This window comes from Ctenopharyngodon idella, chromosome 1 (assembly GCF_019924925.1).
Source record: "Ctenopharyngodon idella isolate HZGC_01 chromosome 1, HZGC01, whole genome shotgun sequence".
NCBI classification, from domain to species: domain Eukaryota; kingdom Metazoa; phylum Chordata; class Actinopteri; order Cypriniformes; family Xenocyprididae; genus Ctenopharyngodon; species Ctenopharyngodon idella.
Genome location: NC_067220.1, coordinates 31,711,753 through 31,728,067, shown reverse-complemented (window position 1 = coordinate 31,728,067; position 16,315 = coordinate 31,711,753). Strand labels below are relative to the sequence as shown.

Genomic DNA, 16,315 nt, shown 5'->3' with positions numbered 1-16,315 from the left:
TCTGCGGCATTCTGTTTGAAGGACTTTAACACAATGCGTCCCTGCTTATTCAAGTCCCTGTGCTCCGCTGCCCGCCACCTGACTTCAGAACAGGAATGAATAGTCATTGAATAGGTTATTAATTCCTGTTTATGCAGTCCACTTCCATAAATACATGAACTGTGTTTTTGCATTGTGAATAGTCTATGTTGGAAAGAAACTGTTTATAGGAGTTATAGGAGTGGGAGACCAAACAAATGATGAAAAACTTAGTATGACTAACAAAGTATTTATTTAATTTATTAAGTCTTCCCAATGTTTTTGCTAGTGGGATCTTTATTAAATGACATTATTTTAGCCTTCTTAACTCCCTAAGCAATAAAGTAATTCTGGGTGATTTGTCAACAAAATTCTTTCCTTAATCCCTATAGTGCAGAGGACTTACCTGCATTTCTTGGAAAACAAATAGTAATTTCCATCTTAACATTTTAAACAGCATGCTCAACATTAATACATGAAAACGCATGGAATAGCACATTTGGTTTAAGTTAAGAGTGTAGTTTCATACCTTTTATTTTTCATTTCTCTGGAGATTGCCTGAACAGCATTTTTAAGCAAACAATTTGATCGTTAGAAGATTGTCAAAAAAAAAAAAAAAAAAAAAGTCAATGTATTTGACAATCAAAGCTTAACCCCAACTTCAGGATTTCTGTGATCTATTAAAGGGTTAGTTCACCCAAAAATGAAAATTCTGTCATTAATTACTCACTCATGTTGTTCCAAACCCGTAAGACTTTTGTTCATCTTTGGAACACAAATAAAGATCTTTTTGATGAAATCTGAGAGCTTTCTGTCCCTCCATGCAACTGAAACTTTGACGCTTCAAAAAGTTCATAAAGAGATCGTAAAAATTTTCTGAAGAGACTTGATAACTTTTTATGATGAACAGATTTAATTTAGGCTTTTATTCACATTGATCAGCGAACATAAACAGAAGCTCAACAGAACCTGCTTGATGCGTGAGAACAAACTCTTGTGGAAACTCAAAAATGCTGCTTAACACACGAGAATGAACCTCATTGGTTCTCGCACATCAAGCAAACATGCTTAACCTTCCGTTTACCATAACTGATGTGTGAGCTGATGAATGTATATATGTCAGTAAAAGCCTAAATTCAAACTGTTCATCATATAAAGCGATCAAGTTTCTTCAAAATTTGGACTAAACTGCTCAATTCAAATGGATTAGTTTTACAATCTCTTCATGAACTTTTTGAAACATCAAAGTTTCAATTGCATAGCTGTCTATGGAGGGACAGAAAGTTTTTAGACTTCATTAAAAAGATCTTCATTTGTGTTCCGAAGATGAACAAAAGTCTTACGGGTTTGGAACGACATGAGAGTGAATAATTAATGACAGACTTTTCATTTTGTGGTGAGCTAAACCTTTAATGTGAATCAACATAAACATAAATGTTAAAGGAATATTTTGTAAATTCTGTCAATCTGTCAGCTCACCCTTGTTATTCCAAACCTGATTTTCTTTTCTTTTGTTTTCATGGAACAAAAACAAAGAAAAGGCTAATAATGAAAGTGACTAGGGGTTGTCATGCTTCAAAATAACGAAAAGCATCAAAGAAGCAGTTCACACCACTTGTGTGCTATACTTCATGCCTTCTGAAGCCATTTGATAGTTTTCTTGTGTATACTGAATCACAGTTTTTTCCATAAACAAGCCCTGTGATCGTCCTCTATTTTAGCCCCCCTTTTTGATGTGTTGGTGACATATAGTTCCTTAAGAGACAGGGAGAAGTTCCAGCTATGTGATCACCCGGTTTTGTTGTATTATAAAATCCCTCTTATTCACCACAATCACCTCATTTCAAACCTTGGTTTGTGTCTTATTTCAGTGAAAATGTCCAGAACATTCTCTTTTGGTCCAAATGGCTCACACAAATGAGGGTGAATTTCCTCTTGTTATTAACTCCGAGTGTACTATAGCAGAACAGCTTGAACTGCTAAAATGATTTCTATTACTTATGTTGAGAAATTGAATTTTGAGTGCAAATATTTGGCCTATTTCCTTTCACATGTTCTTACTGAATGAGAAACCTTGATCTTATGTTTCTTTTGTGTGATACCCTCACACAGGAGTGAGATGTACAATTGCACAAAGGGTGTGTTTAATTGGGATTGGAGCTAAAATCTGCAGGACATTGGTCCTTTAGGAGCAGGATGGAGCACCCCTGCTATACACCAACAGCAGAACAAGTATCACGCCATTTGGATGTGAGCACATAACTTCATCTACATGGCAACTTTCAGGTTCTGGTTTCTTAGCCAAGTAATTAATGACCTTATTAGTCTGTGTGGACTGGCAGTTGGTGTTACTTATTAATACGGGTTTCAATCATAATCAGTACGTATATACATTGCATAGTATTCCATTTCTTGCATATTCTCCTTCTCTTCCTGGTATTTTAGAAAGCTATTGTGTTACTGATATATTTGAGACAATTAAGAGGAGTTTTTTTTAATTGTGTTTGGACTGATGAGAGATTTTTTTCCACATTAGCTCATTGAGTTTTTGTCCAAGTGACTCTTTTAGATTGAGGAGAATTAAGTTCACAAATAAGAAAGTTATCATGCATGGAGTTTTTGCACCAGAATGTGTTTGCAGTTTTGCAGAAACTGTATATGTTTCTGGCACATTAGCACAAGCAATTTATGCCTTGGTGTATTGATTTAATCAGTGTGTCTCCAATTAAAATACTGTAACTAGCATAATGAAGTGTTCAAGTGCTGCCATCTGGTGACTGAATCTGGGAACTGTTCATAAAAAATATGTCTGGTCTCTCCCAAAAACTAGTGAGTTTGTGTATTATATTACACTGCTATTCTAAGGGATTGCAACATACCTGCATTACTTACAGAGTTTCAATTATTCAAGTAATAACAGTTATTTAAGTGGAATTTAATTTCAAAGTAAAAACTGTTGTAGAGACACTTTGCGAAGCAGTTTAGCAGCAAACACATTCCACTAACCTAGGTGTAATTTTTTTTTTTTTTTGCAGAAATGTATTTTTGTCAATTCTATATTGAACACAAATGAACTTTTTTTTTTTTCTAAAGTGAATGATTGTGCTTCCTTTAATTGTACTCTTAATCTTGCTTTGTGAGCTCTTTAGTTTTAATAATAACAAATTGATGTTTTGATATTGACCAAAACAGATTATTATTAACAAAAATATTCTTATCCACACAAGACAGATATGAAACACCAGAGAATTATTTTCCTGATGAAAAATATTATCAGTATCCCTTTTTTGGAACCAGAACTGTAATGGTCATAGAACTAAATATGACTATCCAACTCTTGAAATATTAGTATGTTACAATAATTTTCTTAATCCCCAGAAACAACAGTCACTCCTTAAAACAATGTGTCAACTTTTATTAAAACCCGTACAGAGCACAACATTTACAAATATGGTTTGGGATGGACTGGAACAGTTCAGTAGCTCTTTGCTGTTTCATATGATTCAGGGAAGGCGAGACTCTTGTGTCCTGATCCCATGACCAATGGCAGGATTCCAGCATTTGGCACCACATTCCATGAGAGAGTGAGAGTGATGTTCTTATTCGCCCTGTGTTTGGGAATATCAGAGAGATGTCCATTTCTATACTTTTCAGTTCTATATGTCAAATATCGGTAACACTTTACAAAAAGTTCTCGTTTGTTAACTACATTAGTTAACATAAACCAGAAACAAACAATACTTCTACTGTGTTTATTCAACTTTGTTAATGTTAATTTCACTATTTACCATCACATCTTTAAAATGTAATGGTTATCTTTAGTTAATGCACTGTGAAATAACGAACAAAGAATTTAATTTTTTTTTTTACTAACATTAACAAATTCTGTGAAAAAAAAATATATTGCTAATTCTTAGTTTATTTTAGCTAATGCATTAATGTTAAATGAGAATGTATTGTAAAGTGTTTACCCAAATATCTATTCCAAGTAATGTTCACTTTGTCAATATTTATTTGAGTTTCGTTCAACTGAGTGGTACTGAGATGTGTGCTTTTTGATGTTGTAAAGTTTCTCTTATTGTTTTACTTATAAGAAATCTGATTGATTTTTTAAAATTAAATTGTCATTTGAAATTAATTTCATTTTTTATTTTGTAATTTCCAAGTATCAGATCTTAAGTCTATGGCTCATAATTCAGTTGTAATAAGATCTGATATTTAGAAATAATTAAATTGAAATTAAAGCTTAAAATAAAACAATTTTATTGAAAAATTATATATGAAAATCATATATAAAAATTGTAATAGAAAGCTTTTTGTAACATTATACACTACAGTTCAAAAGTTTGGGGTCAGTAACGTTTTTTTTTTTTTGGAAAGACTAAAGAAATTAATACTTTTATTCAGCAAGCATGCATAAAATCGATCAAAAGTGACATTTATAATGTTACAAAAGATTCTATTTCAGATACATGCTGTCCTTTGGAACTTTCTATTCATCAAAGAATCCTGAAAAAATATTGTATACAACTGTTTCATATTGATAATAAGAAATGTTTCTTGAGCACCAAATCAGCTTATTAGAATGATTTTTGAAGGATCATGTGACACTGAAGACTGGACTAATGATGCTAAAAATTCAGCTTTGCATCACAGAAATAAATTACATTTTACTATATATTAAATTAGAAAACAGTTATTTTAAATTGTAAAAATATTTCACAATATTACGGTTTTTGCTGTATTTTGGATCAAATAAATGCAGCCTTTGGTAAGCAGAAGAGACTTCTTTTAAAAACATTAAAAATCTTACCGATCTAATACTTTTTGAATGGTAGAGTGTATATATATTATTTTTAAACTGTTAATTAAACTGCACAGATGAAATACTCTAAATAAAAGGAACTAACCTTAAACCATTCCCATCATCAAAGAAGAAGTACTTGGATTTAACCTCCTTCAGGTTTAGTTTGGTGTTGTCTCCTCTCAAGACAATCTTGTCCCATAGAACCACCTGGTTCAGTGCCTAACATGGGATAACATGGGACTCTTTATTGATGTGAAAAACAAACAGGTCTGACATATTCAAATCTACAACACAACAAATACCCAGCTCTCATTCACACAGATTTATAATGCCCACTGACTCTCTGGATAGGCTGAACTTTTAAAGACTTACATTGCTTTTAGTTGAATATTCAGCAGTCAGGTAAAGAAAGAGCTCCTTCACATTCCAGTCAAATATTGGCTGCAGATGTAATAAAGCGGTAAAGGCAAATAGTGTAATCAGTTCTAGTTGTAAACTGCACTGCAAAGCTGATATGGAAGCTGCATCTGAATTGGCACGTATTGTGCACCGAGGTGGCATAAATGCATTCACACAGGAATTACATTTGCAGAAATAATGGTAAATATGTAATGATTAATACAGAACACACGAAATTGTAAATAAAAATCCGAAAAACTATGGCTTAGAGTGATTAAATTTTCATCTACATGGTGGTAATTGTGTGGCACAGCAGTGGTCTGTTTTGTCAAAAGGATATTAGCAGAAAGGTCAAATGTCACAAAGCCCAAGTCACTCCTCTCTCGTGGTCCTGTGAAGTCGTCTACATTTTTACTGGAGAGATAATAAGAAGATGAGAACCAGAAGATCTCAGTTTACATATGTGTGAAACATAGATGTGAAAGACGAAACTACATTCAATCCTGCAACCTGATGGCACATACACATTTAAAATGCACACGTTAGCCACACAAAATCATATTTTTACCCCAGCGTTTTAAAATACCGTTGAACAAATGCACAAAAATAAGATCTTTGTGCTTATTTAATTTGCATCGCTGACGTGCTGCACTGCTATTGGCCACAAGCTCAGCATCTACAAATCCCATATGCTGCAAAATTATGATTCAAAATGGTCGGTAATGCCTGATGTATATCAAATACCTTTTTTTAATGATCTTAACATTGATTTTGTATTGAACCTTTGATCGCAGGCTCAGAAACAGTGCAGTTAACTTACAGCATGACTTTGGATACGTGTATATCCACCGGTACGCTTCTGTCTTTGAACGCTGTAGTAATGAAGCATCCGAATGTGAGCGCGGCCATCACACTGAGAGAGAAGGCGAAGAGCGAGTTCGCCCTCGACAATACCGTATTCATGATTCAATCTAGTTAACAACTAACAATGTATTGCAAAACAAAAGATATAAAGAAACGCTCCGAGCGGAGGTTCAAAGCAGGAAGTGAGGCAGCTTCAAAGATGATTCGGAAGGAAGACCTACTTCCTGTTTCATTTTTTTGAAAGTACACATTGCCACCCAGTGGTCAGGGAGTGGCATTGCATCAATAGTAAACACAGGCAATTTTGTATTATTTGAGCGAACTAGTATACAACAGTATAAGAAACATAAGAATTTCGTCACACTTTAGTTTAGGGTCAAATTCTCTGTTTTAACTAGCTATTAACTACGAATTTTGCCTCAATAAACTCATAATTAGTGCTTATTAATAGTTAGTAAGGTAGTTGTTAGGTTTAGGTACTATTGGGTAGGATTAAGGGATGTAGAATATAGTCATGCAGAATAAGGCATTAATATGTCCTTCATAAGTACTAATAAACAGCCAATATCCTATTAATATTCTTGCTAATAAGCATCTGGGAGGAACTGGATCCTAAACTAAAGTTACCAAGAATTTATACACAACAAATGCCAGAGTGTACATAACAACCATTCATTAATCAAAACCTCTAAATTACTAAAAAAAATGTAAAAAAAAATGTACATGTCTTTGTTTTTTAACACATTTTTTTTTTAATTGACAATGTTCTCCAATCTATGCTGTAGTCCTTGGTCTCCTGGAAGTAATAAATTAAATTTGACTTGGACCCTGACCATTTTTTCTTCTGTTTGTGGATGTTTATTATTATTTTCCTTGGAATGAAACATATATATATTGTTTACCTTCTAATGCAAGTTTACATATACATCAAAAAAAAAAAAAAAAAAAAAAAAACGTTTACAAAAAATTAAATGTTTTAAAATCCTTTCCGGGGAAAAATCACATGAAATCTATATCAATCGTCTCTACTGCCAAAATATGAAATAGCTCCCATGGATCACATGATACCAGCTACTACCAGCTTTATCCTGGTAACCTGTTTTTATATTAATCATGGCCGATTGTGAACAGGGTATTTCTACAATGCCAATGGGACATAAACAAACTTACTTTAAATCATCTGAAGTCATTGATATGTATTAGCAACAATACGTTAAAATACAAATAATGTAATGAAAACAAAACTGTCACAAAGTATCATGAGACAAACAGCCTAACAAATGACAGCACCTATTGTTATGCCTCAGTCAAGTGGCCCATTTTCCACTAGCTAAAAGTCCAGCTGCCTTATCTCATCCCTACTCTGAGCCCAGCTGCCTTGGGGAATAAATGGGCCAGTCTGGCATATGATCCCCATCAACACATCCCTGGATCCCATTCCAAAACATTCACACTCACTGAGCAGCAGCAATGACTGAGATTTTGGAGGAGCGGCCATTCGGCTCGCATTATACCAATGTCTATCTCTCAATTTTCGTCCTTTTTTGCTTTAAACTTTTTGTCAAGATCAGCTTAAACATACTGACTCACTTCTATGTGGTTAAAGGAAATCGTAAGGAGGCGGCCCGGATCGCAGCCGAGTTCTACGATTTTGGCCAAGGGCACAGTAAGTAGGCAAGACTGAGACTATATATTTTGGAGCATGTTCTAAAATAAGTCAATATCGGGTTAGATTGGGTTTATAATTCTTTATATCTCTTTGTAAACATAAACCTTTGACTTGTTGAGTAAATAGAAAGCTTCTGTTGCATGGCCCACTTTGTAACATTATAAAATTGGGTCAGTGTGTTCTTATCTAATGATGAGTTAGGAAAATCATTTTCTCTTGGCACTTTGGCAAACATGGCTGGGTAGACTTTAGATACAATTGTGATACATATTGTATAGCAATAGCCTTTTATTTTTGTTCCTTTTTGGTTACACTTTATTTTAGTGTCCTTATACATTTTAAATTATAAATTTATAAAATGTAATTATACATTTAAGTAGCCTACTGAGGAATATTTATCAACAACAACATGTACTTATAGGGTTAGGGATTGGATCAGGGTTTGGTTTAGGATATTTGCATAATTAGGCCTATATGCATAATTGACTGTTATAACTACAAATTGTAAAAAAGACACTTTTTTTTATTGTTTTACATGAAAATGTTTGCTGCAGTACACAACAGAAATAGTAACCCACCAATCACATTTATTCAGTAATATATAGCTATCTGAAGTCTTTTAAGAATTCAGGTAAAATGTAGTGATTCTGTCCGGAAATGCTCCTCTTAACTAATTTTTGTCTGTTTCGTCCCTTTTTATCCCACTATTTTTGCAGCCCTGTTTATCACGATCTCAATAACATGCAAATGACCTGACTTGAAGTTGAAATGCTAGATACAAACTAGCCTAACTGAGACGAACGTCAAACATTTTACAATCTTTTTTTTTTTTTGATAAATGTTAAGGACGTACAAGCGGGTAAATTCATTAAAAATCCTGACTCTATTACTAGCTATTTGTGTCGGAATAACAGTGGCACCGTTCTAATCTTAACTTGCGATATAAATAGTTTAACGGGCAGGGACACGGTAGCCTACAGTAGATACTGTTGAAGATTTACCTCATGAATATAAATTACGTTTCGTGACGTACGTCCAGTAGGCGTGCGCTCGTCAGTTTACTATGGCAAAGGCTCGGCTTATGAATATTAATTACGTTACGTGACTGGATGCTCGAGAAAGCTTACCAAATAACGTCAGCGTGACCTTATTAATATTCATATGGCAAATCTTTGCTGTAGCCAACACGACTCTACCGAGATCTGAAACAACAACAAGCCGAGCAGCCAATCAGAGAGAAGCGCTATAGTCTCGCTCTATCCTGTGTAAAGAGGAGGACCCAGACCTGATGCAAACATGCCTGAAGTTCCCTGCGGTGAACCCAAGTATTCAGATAATACTCCCAAGAAAAGAAAGCGAGAGGACGTCGAGGATTTTTCTGCGAAAAAGAAATCGCGCTGGGGTATTTTGATTAGTCAAGGTGAGTTATCGACACGTGTAAATAAATGTGCCTTTATATGCGCCCTGCTGTCACCTTGCAGTAATGCATTTTTATGGGGGCGGACCTTCTATAGCTATAAAATGGCAAATAATATCGAAGTTAATATTAGATAAATAATATTAATGTTATTATAAGAATTTGAATATAATAATAATAATAATTAATATTATCAATATGACAAATTCTTATTCATTATTGTTAATGCTAATATCAAATCATCACGAACATTTTATATATAGCCTATACATTAATTATATATTAACATTATTAAACAAACAAAATAAGACTTAGATATCAAGTACATAATTGATACAAAGTGTCAGTCACAAACACAATACACAATAGCTTCGGCTATTCACGCAAAACTGATCTGTGCTTGTTGTTTTAACGTTATTAGTAATTTATTATTTCCAGTGTTGGATGACAAAAGAACGTTTTCTTCAAAAGCTGGGTTATTATTCTTTCTCATATTTCCCACAACCCAAAATACAATGCTGACTAGCAACAGTAAGTATCGGAACATACAAATAGTAGCATGGACTACTGTAATGTATTGTTTATCATGTTGTGTACTTGGCCTAGTAGTTGTTAGTTAAAGTTACAACTCTATGTAAAGATTTTATTGTTTTTATTGCTGCACACAGCTAAGTTGAGCCATTTCTAATTGTCGATATTTAAATCCTCTTTATAAGGGCATCAGAGTTCAAGTAAACACAGCACACTGTTTGGACTCCTTCTGCATTATGCATTTGAATGGGCTTTTACGCTATAATGTGTAGTTGTTTATTAAGGTGGTGGGATTCCTTTATATCATTACAATACACCATAGAATAGTTGAATTGGACTGTCTCCCTGACTAGGGAGTCTATAAACAGGGAAGTTACAAGTGGTCCTAGTCTCAGTGGAGCTCAGCTGTAGTCACATGAACAGAACATGATCTGAAATATTCATGAAGGCTCTCACAGAATCTCACAATAAAGACTGCATTCGTACTGAGAAGTGCCCTTCAGGCAACAACCAGTGTGTTTCTTGATCAGAAGAAACAGGGCTATGACATACATTGTCACCAATGAAGTAGTTTTAACTCATTCATTTTTACGTATATGACATGAATGCTTTAAACACACAAGAAAACACAACATTGCATCATAAAAAGTAGCATGTAGTAGTCTAGTATGATTGTAATTGACTAAAGCACAGCTGTGACCTGAGGCTCCACATGTCAATGTGGAATCTCAGTGGCAGTAACCCATCGCCCTCGCTCAGCTAAGCTAAAAAGAGAAGACGGCTACTTTTTTGCACCCCGAGATGACAGCCGTCCTTTCATTTACAGGCTATGGCGTATATGTATCAATGGCTAGATGTGCCGTGGGGCGACGGAGACATGGGTACGTAACGGAACCTCTTGCTCTTAGGCCTCGGTCTGTGCCAGGAATGACAGTTGCAGAGGGCAGTTGGCGTATGTTGCTGTGGCTAGATTGAGCTCATGCTAAATATAGATCTCTGAGTAGATGTATCTCCGGTAGGAGCTGCTAGGTCTGTGTATTATGGTATTAGTAATTGTTCTGTGTTATACACAATTATTGTTCTGATTAAATGGAAAATGTTTAAAGGCCATGTTATTGCTACTGTGGTCAGCTGGTTGATGCAGTTGTTTAATTGAGGATTTTTTTCTAAATGCGGTCTGGGGACCCGCAGGGGGTTGCAGGGATGTTTTAGGGGGCCTGTGGAAAATTTGAGAAAAATATATATATATATATATTTTATAAAATGTTTTGTTTTAGGGATATATATGTTAACATTTAAATAAAACATTTATCAAATTTGGTAAACACAAACACTTTGATATAGTGGAAAATCCACTATATGGATAAAATTACTGCTCCCCAATTTATTAAAAGTTTTGCATTTTTGAAGACACTGACAGGGAGGTCTGCTTGAACACATAATGGAAAAGACATCCAAAATGCCCTTTTTTTTCAGAGCCCTGGCATTTACTGCCCTGTAATGTTTAAATATTGGAAGGCAGAGGCCTCCATATGCACTGGGTCTTTCTAAATGGCCTTTTGCCTTGTAGTTCCATAAAAATGGGAGATGAATTAAATCAAGTTGTTTAAAAATAAATGGATCTTCATACAGTACATAAAAAATATAGCTGCCTTTATAGAAGAAGAATGTTGCTTTTATTGCTTTTATTCCTACATACTGATAAAGTAAGTCCAATTTTAATTGCACATTTTATATAGTAAATCCTTTCGTTTTATTTTGTATTACAGCAACACAGGATAATTTGTTCAAATGGCTCAACTTTTGAAATGAATCACCTTTATTGTATATAGAGAGCTGATCCACTCTCATGGTGGTTCATAATGTAGCAATTCCACTCACAGGCTCTCTTCTCAACAGCTGTCAATGGCCAGTGTCAAAATCACACCACTCTCACTTTACAATGTACTGGAAATTATATCAAGTCCAACTGTGGCTGAGTGGGTGTTTTTAAAGCTCTTGAATTGCATGGTTGTGCTTTTGTAACTGTTGGTTAGTGTTTAACTACAGCAAATTATGGTTGCTGTAAATTATGTTAATGTAAGATTTAATAATTGTTAATTCAACATTTTTTTGGCTTGTTTTGTGGTTTGGGCATTTATCAGTCATGGGAAATGTTTGTTTATTAATAAGAATTGTTATGCCCTGCACCGGGACATGAAGGTTGAGGATCTAAACGCAGTGTTTTATTAAGAGGTAATCCACAATCAAGTCCAAAAACAGGCAAATGGTCAAACACAGAGTGGGCAGTCCAAACTACAATATCCAGAACACAGGCAAAGCGAACAAACAAGGGAGAACAAAGCATAGCGAAGCAGTGTTAACATTAACAAGACTGAGCAATGAACAAGACAGAAACCAGGCTTTAAAGAGGGTGAGACTGATGAGGTAACAAGACACAGCTGTAGGCAATCATGGCTGATTAGTCCGGGCAGTGGGTTATAGGTAATGAAGTCCGAGATGGTGTGGCAATAGTTTGGGGTGGAGTGCCCTCTGGTGGTAATCACGGGCACTCTAGCTAGTGACTGTGACATAGAATAATATTGCGTGTTCATTCATTCCCGTCTCACAGGTTCATGGGCGGATCGTTCTCCACTCCATGAAGCTGCGTGCCAGGGTAGACTTCTGGCTCTTAAGACTCTTCTCTCACAGGTTTACACACAAATACACACAAAAATGGAACAGAATTGTTAAAAAAGTCAAATTAGTATGGTTTTAACATATGTTTTTTAAAGAAAATGCATTGTTTTTATTTGTCTCTGTTTTTCTTCTCCATATTACCAGGGTTACAATCCAAATATCATCACTATTGATCATGTGACTCCGCTACATGAAGCATGTCTGGGCGATCATGTGGCATGTGCCAGGGCTCTCATAGAGGCCGGTGCCAATGTGAGTTAGTTATTAAACAGCATATTAAAAACTTTTCAGCAACATTTAAAAAAAGCATTGTTTTAGCCATTTTTTTTTTTTAGTAATTAAAATGTAATTAATTGCATACGTTTATAAAATTTAAAACACATGACAACTTGCCCCAATAAAAATCACAGCTTGTCCTAACTTTACATTTATGAAATATACACTTGTCCTGGCTACACAGTTCAATCTTTTGCTTAATCTTATTTTCATTATATAATTGATCCTTGCTTGAATTAAAATAAATTTTAATTTATTTGAAAGAATAAAACAAAATTTAAATCAGAATTGGAACCAATTAAACCACTTGTAAATAACAAAATAAATTATGGAATTGGAATTTCATCCCCCAACCATATAGTTACTGAGATATAGCATACAGTATGTCATAACTTCCTGTGTGACAACTAACCCCAGCCTCCCCTAATTGTTTTTTTTTTTTAGATGTTTTCTTGCTCTTTGTTTATTAGATGTTTATAAGAAGGCTTTGCTCAGATTGATCCTTTTGTGTGGATTGTGCTGTTAGCATGTTTTTGTGCATGGCAGGTGAATGCCACGACCATTGACGGCGTGACCCCGCTGTTTAACGCCTGCTCGGCAGGAAGTTTCACCTGTACAGAGGTGCTTTTGGAACATGGAGCAAAACCACAGGCAGAAGTGTGCCAACCTTCGCCCATTCACGAGGCCTCTAGCAAAGGTAATCGAGTAGTTCTGCTTTAGTCTAACCATACAAATCAACTGATTTGAATGTATAGCATTTATAGCAGACTTTACAAAAAATATAAACATAGATGTGTTGCTGTCTCAGGCAGGGCAGCATGTATAGAGTCTCTTATCTCGTGGGGAGCAGATGTAGATTACGACATCCCCCATCTAGGAACACCTCTCTACATTGCCTGTGCCTCCCAGCAGCTCCAGTGTACACAGAAACTTCTGGATGGAGGTGAGCTCATCAGACTTCCCTTCAAATCAAACAAAAAAATGGAATTATTTGGTGTATTTTGGTGTGCTGAGGTCAGGTCATCTCACCTTTATTTCTGGTCTTGTTTATATGATCACAAAAGGATCTGTTTTTCATAGGAGCCAATGTGCAGAAGGGCCGTTTCCTGGACACTCCACTACACGCTGCAGCACAGAAGGACTGTCCAGATATCATCAGACTGCTGCTAGAGTTTGGTGCTAACATCAACGCTCGCAACCTGGAGCTGCAAAGACCGGTGGAGACGGCGCCACCCAGCAGTACGGCAGAGTCTGCGCTCCTTCTGTATGAAGGTAATGCTGCTCAGTTGATTTTAATAGCTTTTGGTTGTTTTTCTAGTCATGAAGTTCAGAAGCATCTTTTTTTTAAAAAATTATTGGCTTTATGAAAGGAGATTTAACAGGAAAGAGAGAGGGAATGGGTTCAGGACAAAAAAATGGTATCTTTGATTAAGTTGCATGATTAGGTTTGTCTAAAAGATTGTTTGGTACAGAACCCATTCACATGCTCAATTTAGTCAGTCCAAAGTTGCACCTTCCATACATTATATGTTTCAAACCACTAAAATGAATTTCTGCAGTAATAGGTTCATTGCATATTTATATGGAAGCTTGTTTCCGCCACTGAATTAAAAAAAAAAAAAAAAAAAAAAAAATTTATCTTACAATTCTGACTTTTTTCCTCACAATACGAGTTTACATCTCACAATTCCGACTTTATAACACACAACTGTGAGTTGTAAAGTCAGAATTGCGAGATATAAACTCACAATTGAGTTATAAAGAGAATTGCGAGATATAAACTCACAATTGAGAGCTATAAAGAGAATTGCGAGATATAAACTCACAATTGAGAGCTATAAAGAGAATTGCGAGATATAAACTCACAATTGCGAGTTATAAAGAGAATTGTGAAATATAAACTTACAATTGCGAGTTATAAAGTCAGAATTGTGAAATATAAGCTCACAATTGCGAGTTATAAAGTCAGAATTTTGAGATATACAGTAAACTCGCAATTCTGAGAAAAAAGTCAGACTGTATATCTCACAATTGTGAGTTTATATCTCACAATTCTGAGAAAAGAATTCAGAATTGTGAGGGAAAAAAGTCAGAATTGTGAGATGTAAACTCGCAATTGTGAGAAAAAAAGTCAGAATTGTGAGATAAAAAGTTGCAATTATCCTTTTTTTTTTATTCCGTGGCAGAAACAAACTTCCATATATTTAAATGGATAGTTCACTCCAAAACGAATTTTTTTCCATGATTTACTTACCCTCAAGCCATCCTAGGTGTATATGACTATCTTCTTTCAGACGAACACAATCAGAGATATATTTAAAAATATCCTTAGTCCTCCAATGTTTATAATGGTTGTGAATGGTAATCCAAATTCTGAAGACAAAAAAAAATGCATCCATCCATAAAAAAAAAAAAAAATGAATCCATATGACTCCAGGGGGTCAATAAAGGCCTTCTGAAGCAAATCAATGCGTTTGTGTAAGACAAGTATCCTTATTTAAAAGTTTATCATGTAAAATAATGAGCTTCTGGCGTGAAATAATTTGGATTACCATTCACAACCATTATAAACCTTCGAGGACTAAGGATATTTTTAAATATATCTCTGATTGTGTCTGTCTGAAAGAGGATGGTCATATACACCTAGGACGGCTTGAGGGTGAGTAAATCATGGGATAAATTTCATTTTTGGGTGAACTATCCCTTTAAGACCACATAGAAATAAATAAAATTAAAACTGCAAACTTTTTTTTTAAATACAGAGGGAATTTGTTAACTTTCTCTGTCTTTTCTTGGATAGCCACGCCACAGTCTCTGTGTCAGCTGTGTAGACTGAGTATCCGAAACTATATGGGCCGATCCAGACTGCACCTGATTCCTCACCTCAAACTGCCTACTTTGCTCAAGAGTTTCCTCCAGTACAGATAACTCCACAAAGCCCCTCCCCTTTTTATTTTCTTATATTAAGTGCATTAACATACAAAAAGGTCATCCAATCTTGTTTGTGACCACCAGCACACAGAAAGCATGATTACGCTAGCCATTCATTTCACTTCTTCTAAGTTCAAATGTTTATTTTTTAAATACTTATATATTTTTGTGCGACTACTGAACATCATTTAAATTTTTGTAAATAATATATTCACAACATTAGTGTAAATTTGTCATTTGTAACCTGTACAATATAAGCTGCATGCCTAATAAGATACAAATGTATCATGTCAGGTTGAAATTATTAAAGTGCATGTCAGTATAGAGAATTTTCTATTTTTTATCACACTAATGTAAAAAAGAAGAGTATAACTGTTCAGTATTCAGATGCTATCAATATTTTCACAGCTTCCCAAGCTGCATCATGAACTGTGTAGAAAATAAAATAAGAAACTGCATCTAATGCAGTACTTTTGCTAATCATTTTGTTGCCAAAAAAAAAAAAAAAAAAAAAAAAGCATGATAAGATATGAAACTTACAAATAAAGAAAAATATGTAAAAATATTTAAATGGTCTTATTGTTCTCTCTTTTCTTTGCATTGCAGTTGGTACTGAAAATGTATTTAAAAAACATACCTAACACTCCATTATTTGAATAATGATTCATGATCCAGTTATTTGAATCATGTTCAATGTAGTGCAATACCCATAAGCAAAAGTAAA

The 16,315-nt window shown here is 34.7% G+C and overlaps 2 protein-coding genes across 5 annotated transcripts; one reads left to right on the top strand and one right to left on the bottom strand.

Moving 5' to 3' along the window:
• Positions 1–3,412: 3,412 nt before the first annotated feature.
• On the bottom strand, positions 3,413–6,314 carry spcs3 (signal peptidase complex subunit 3). The gene is made up of 5 exons (XM_051907613.1): positions 6,045–6,314; positions 5,565–5,638; positions 5,198–5,274; positions 4,929–5,044; positions 3,413–3,626 (listed from the first exon to the last, which is right to left on the bottom strand). The coding sequence occupies exons 1-5, from the start codon at positions 6,185–6,187 to the stop codon at positions 3,494–3,496; spliced, it is 543 nt and encodes a 180-aa protein (XP_051763573.1). The 5' UTR covers positions 6,188–6,314; the 3' UTR covers positions 3,413–3,493.
• A 1,156-nt stretch (positions 6,315–7,470) lies between these two features.
• Positions 7,471–16,156, top strand: asb5b (ankyrin repeat and SOCS box containing 5b). Of its 4 annotated transcripts, XM_051901961.1 has the most exons (9): positions 7,607–7,754; positions 8,474–9,177; positions 10,532–10,586; positions 12,317–12,396; positions 12,529–12,636; positions 13,207–13,357; positions 13,469–13,603; positions 13,741–13,932; positions 15,461–16,156. In XM_051901961.1, the coding sequence occupies exons 3-9, from the start codon at positions 10,535–10,537 to the stop codon at positions 15,586–15,588; spliced, it is 846 nt and encodes a 281-aa protein (XP_051757921.1). In that variant the 5' UTR covers positions 7,607–7,754; positions 8,474–9,177; positions 10,532–10,534; the 3' UTR covers positions 15,589–16,156. The 4 variants fall into 4 exon arrangements, 3 of the variants coding, with proteins under 3 accessions (XP_051757903.1, XP_051757921.1, XP_051757913.1); XM_051901953.1 differs by lacking the exon at positions 10,532–10,586; XR_007931156.1 differs by lacking the exons at positions 8,474–9,177; positions 10,532–10,586 and having other exon boundaries at positions 7,471–7,754; positions 13,725–13,932; positions 15,461–15,609.
• Positions 16,157–16,315: the final 159 nt, after the last annotated feature.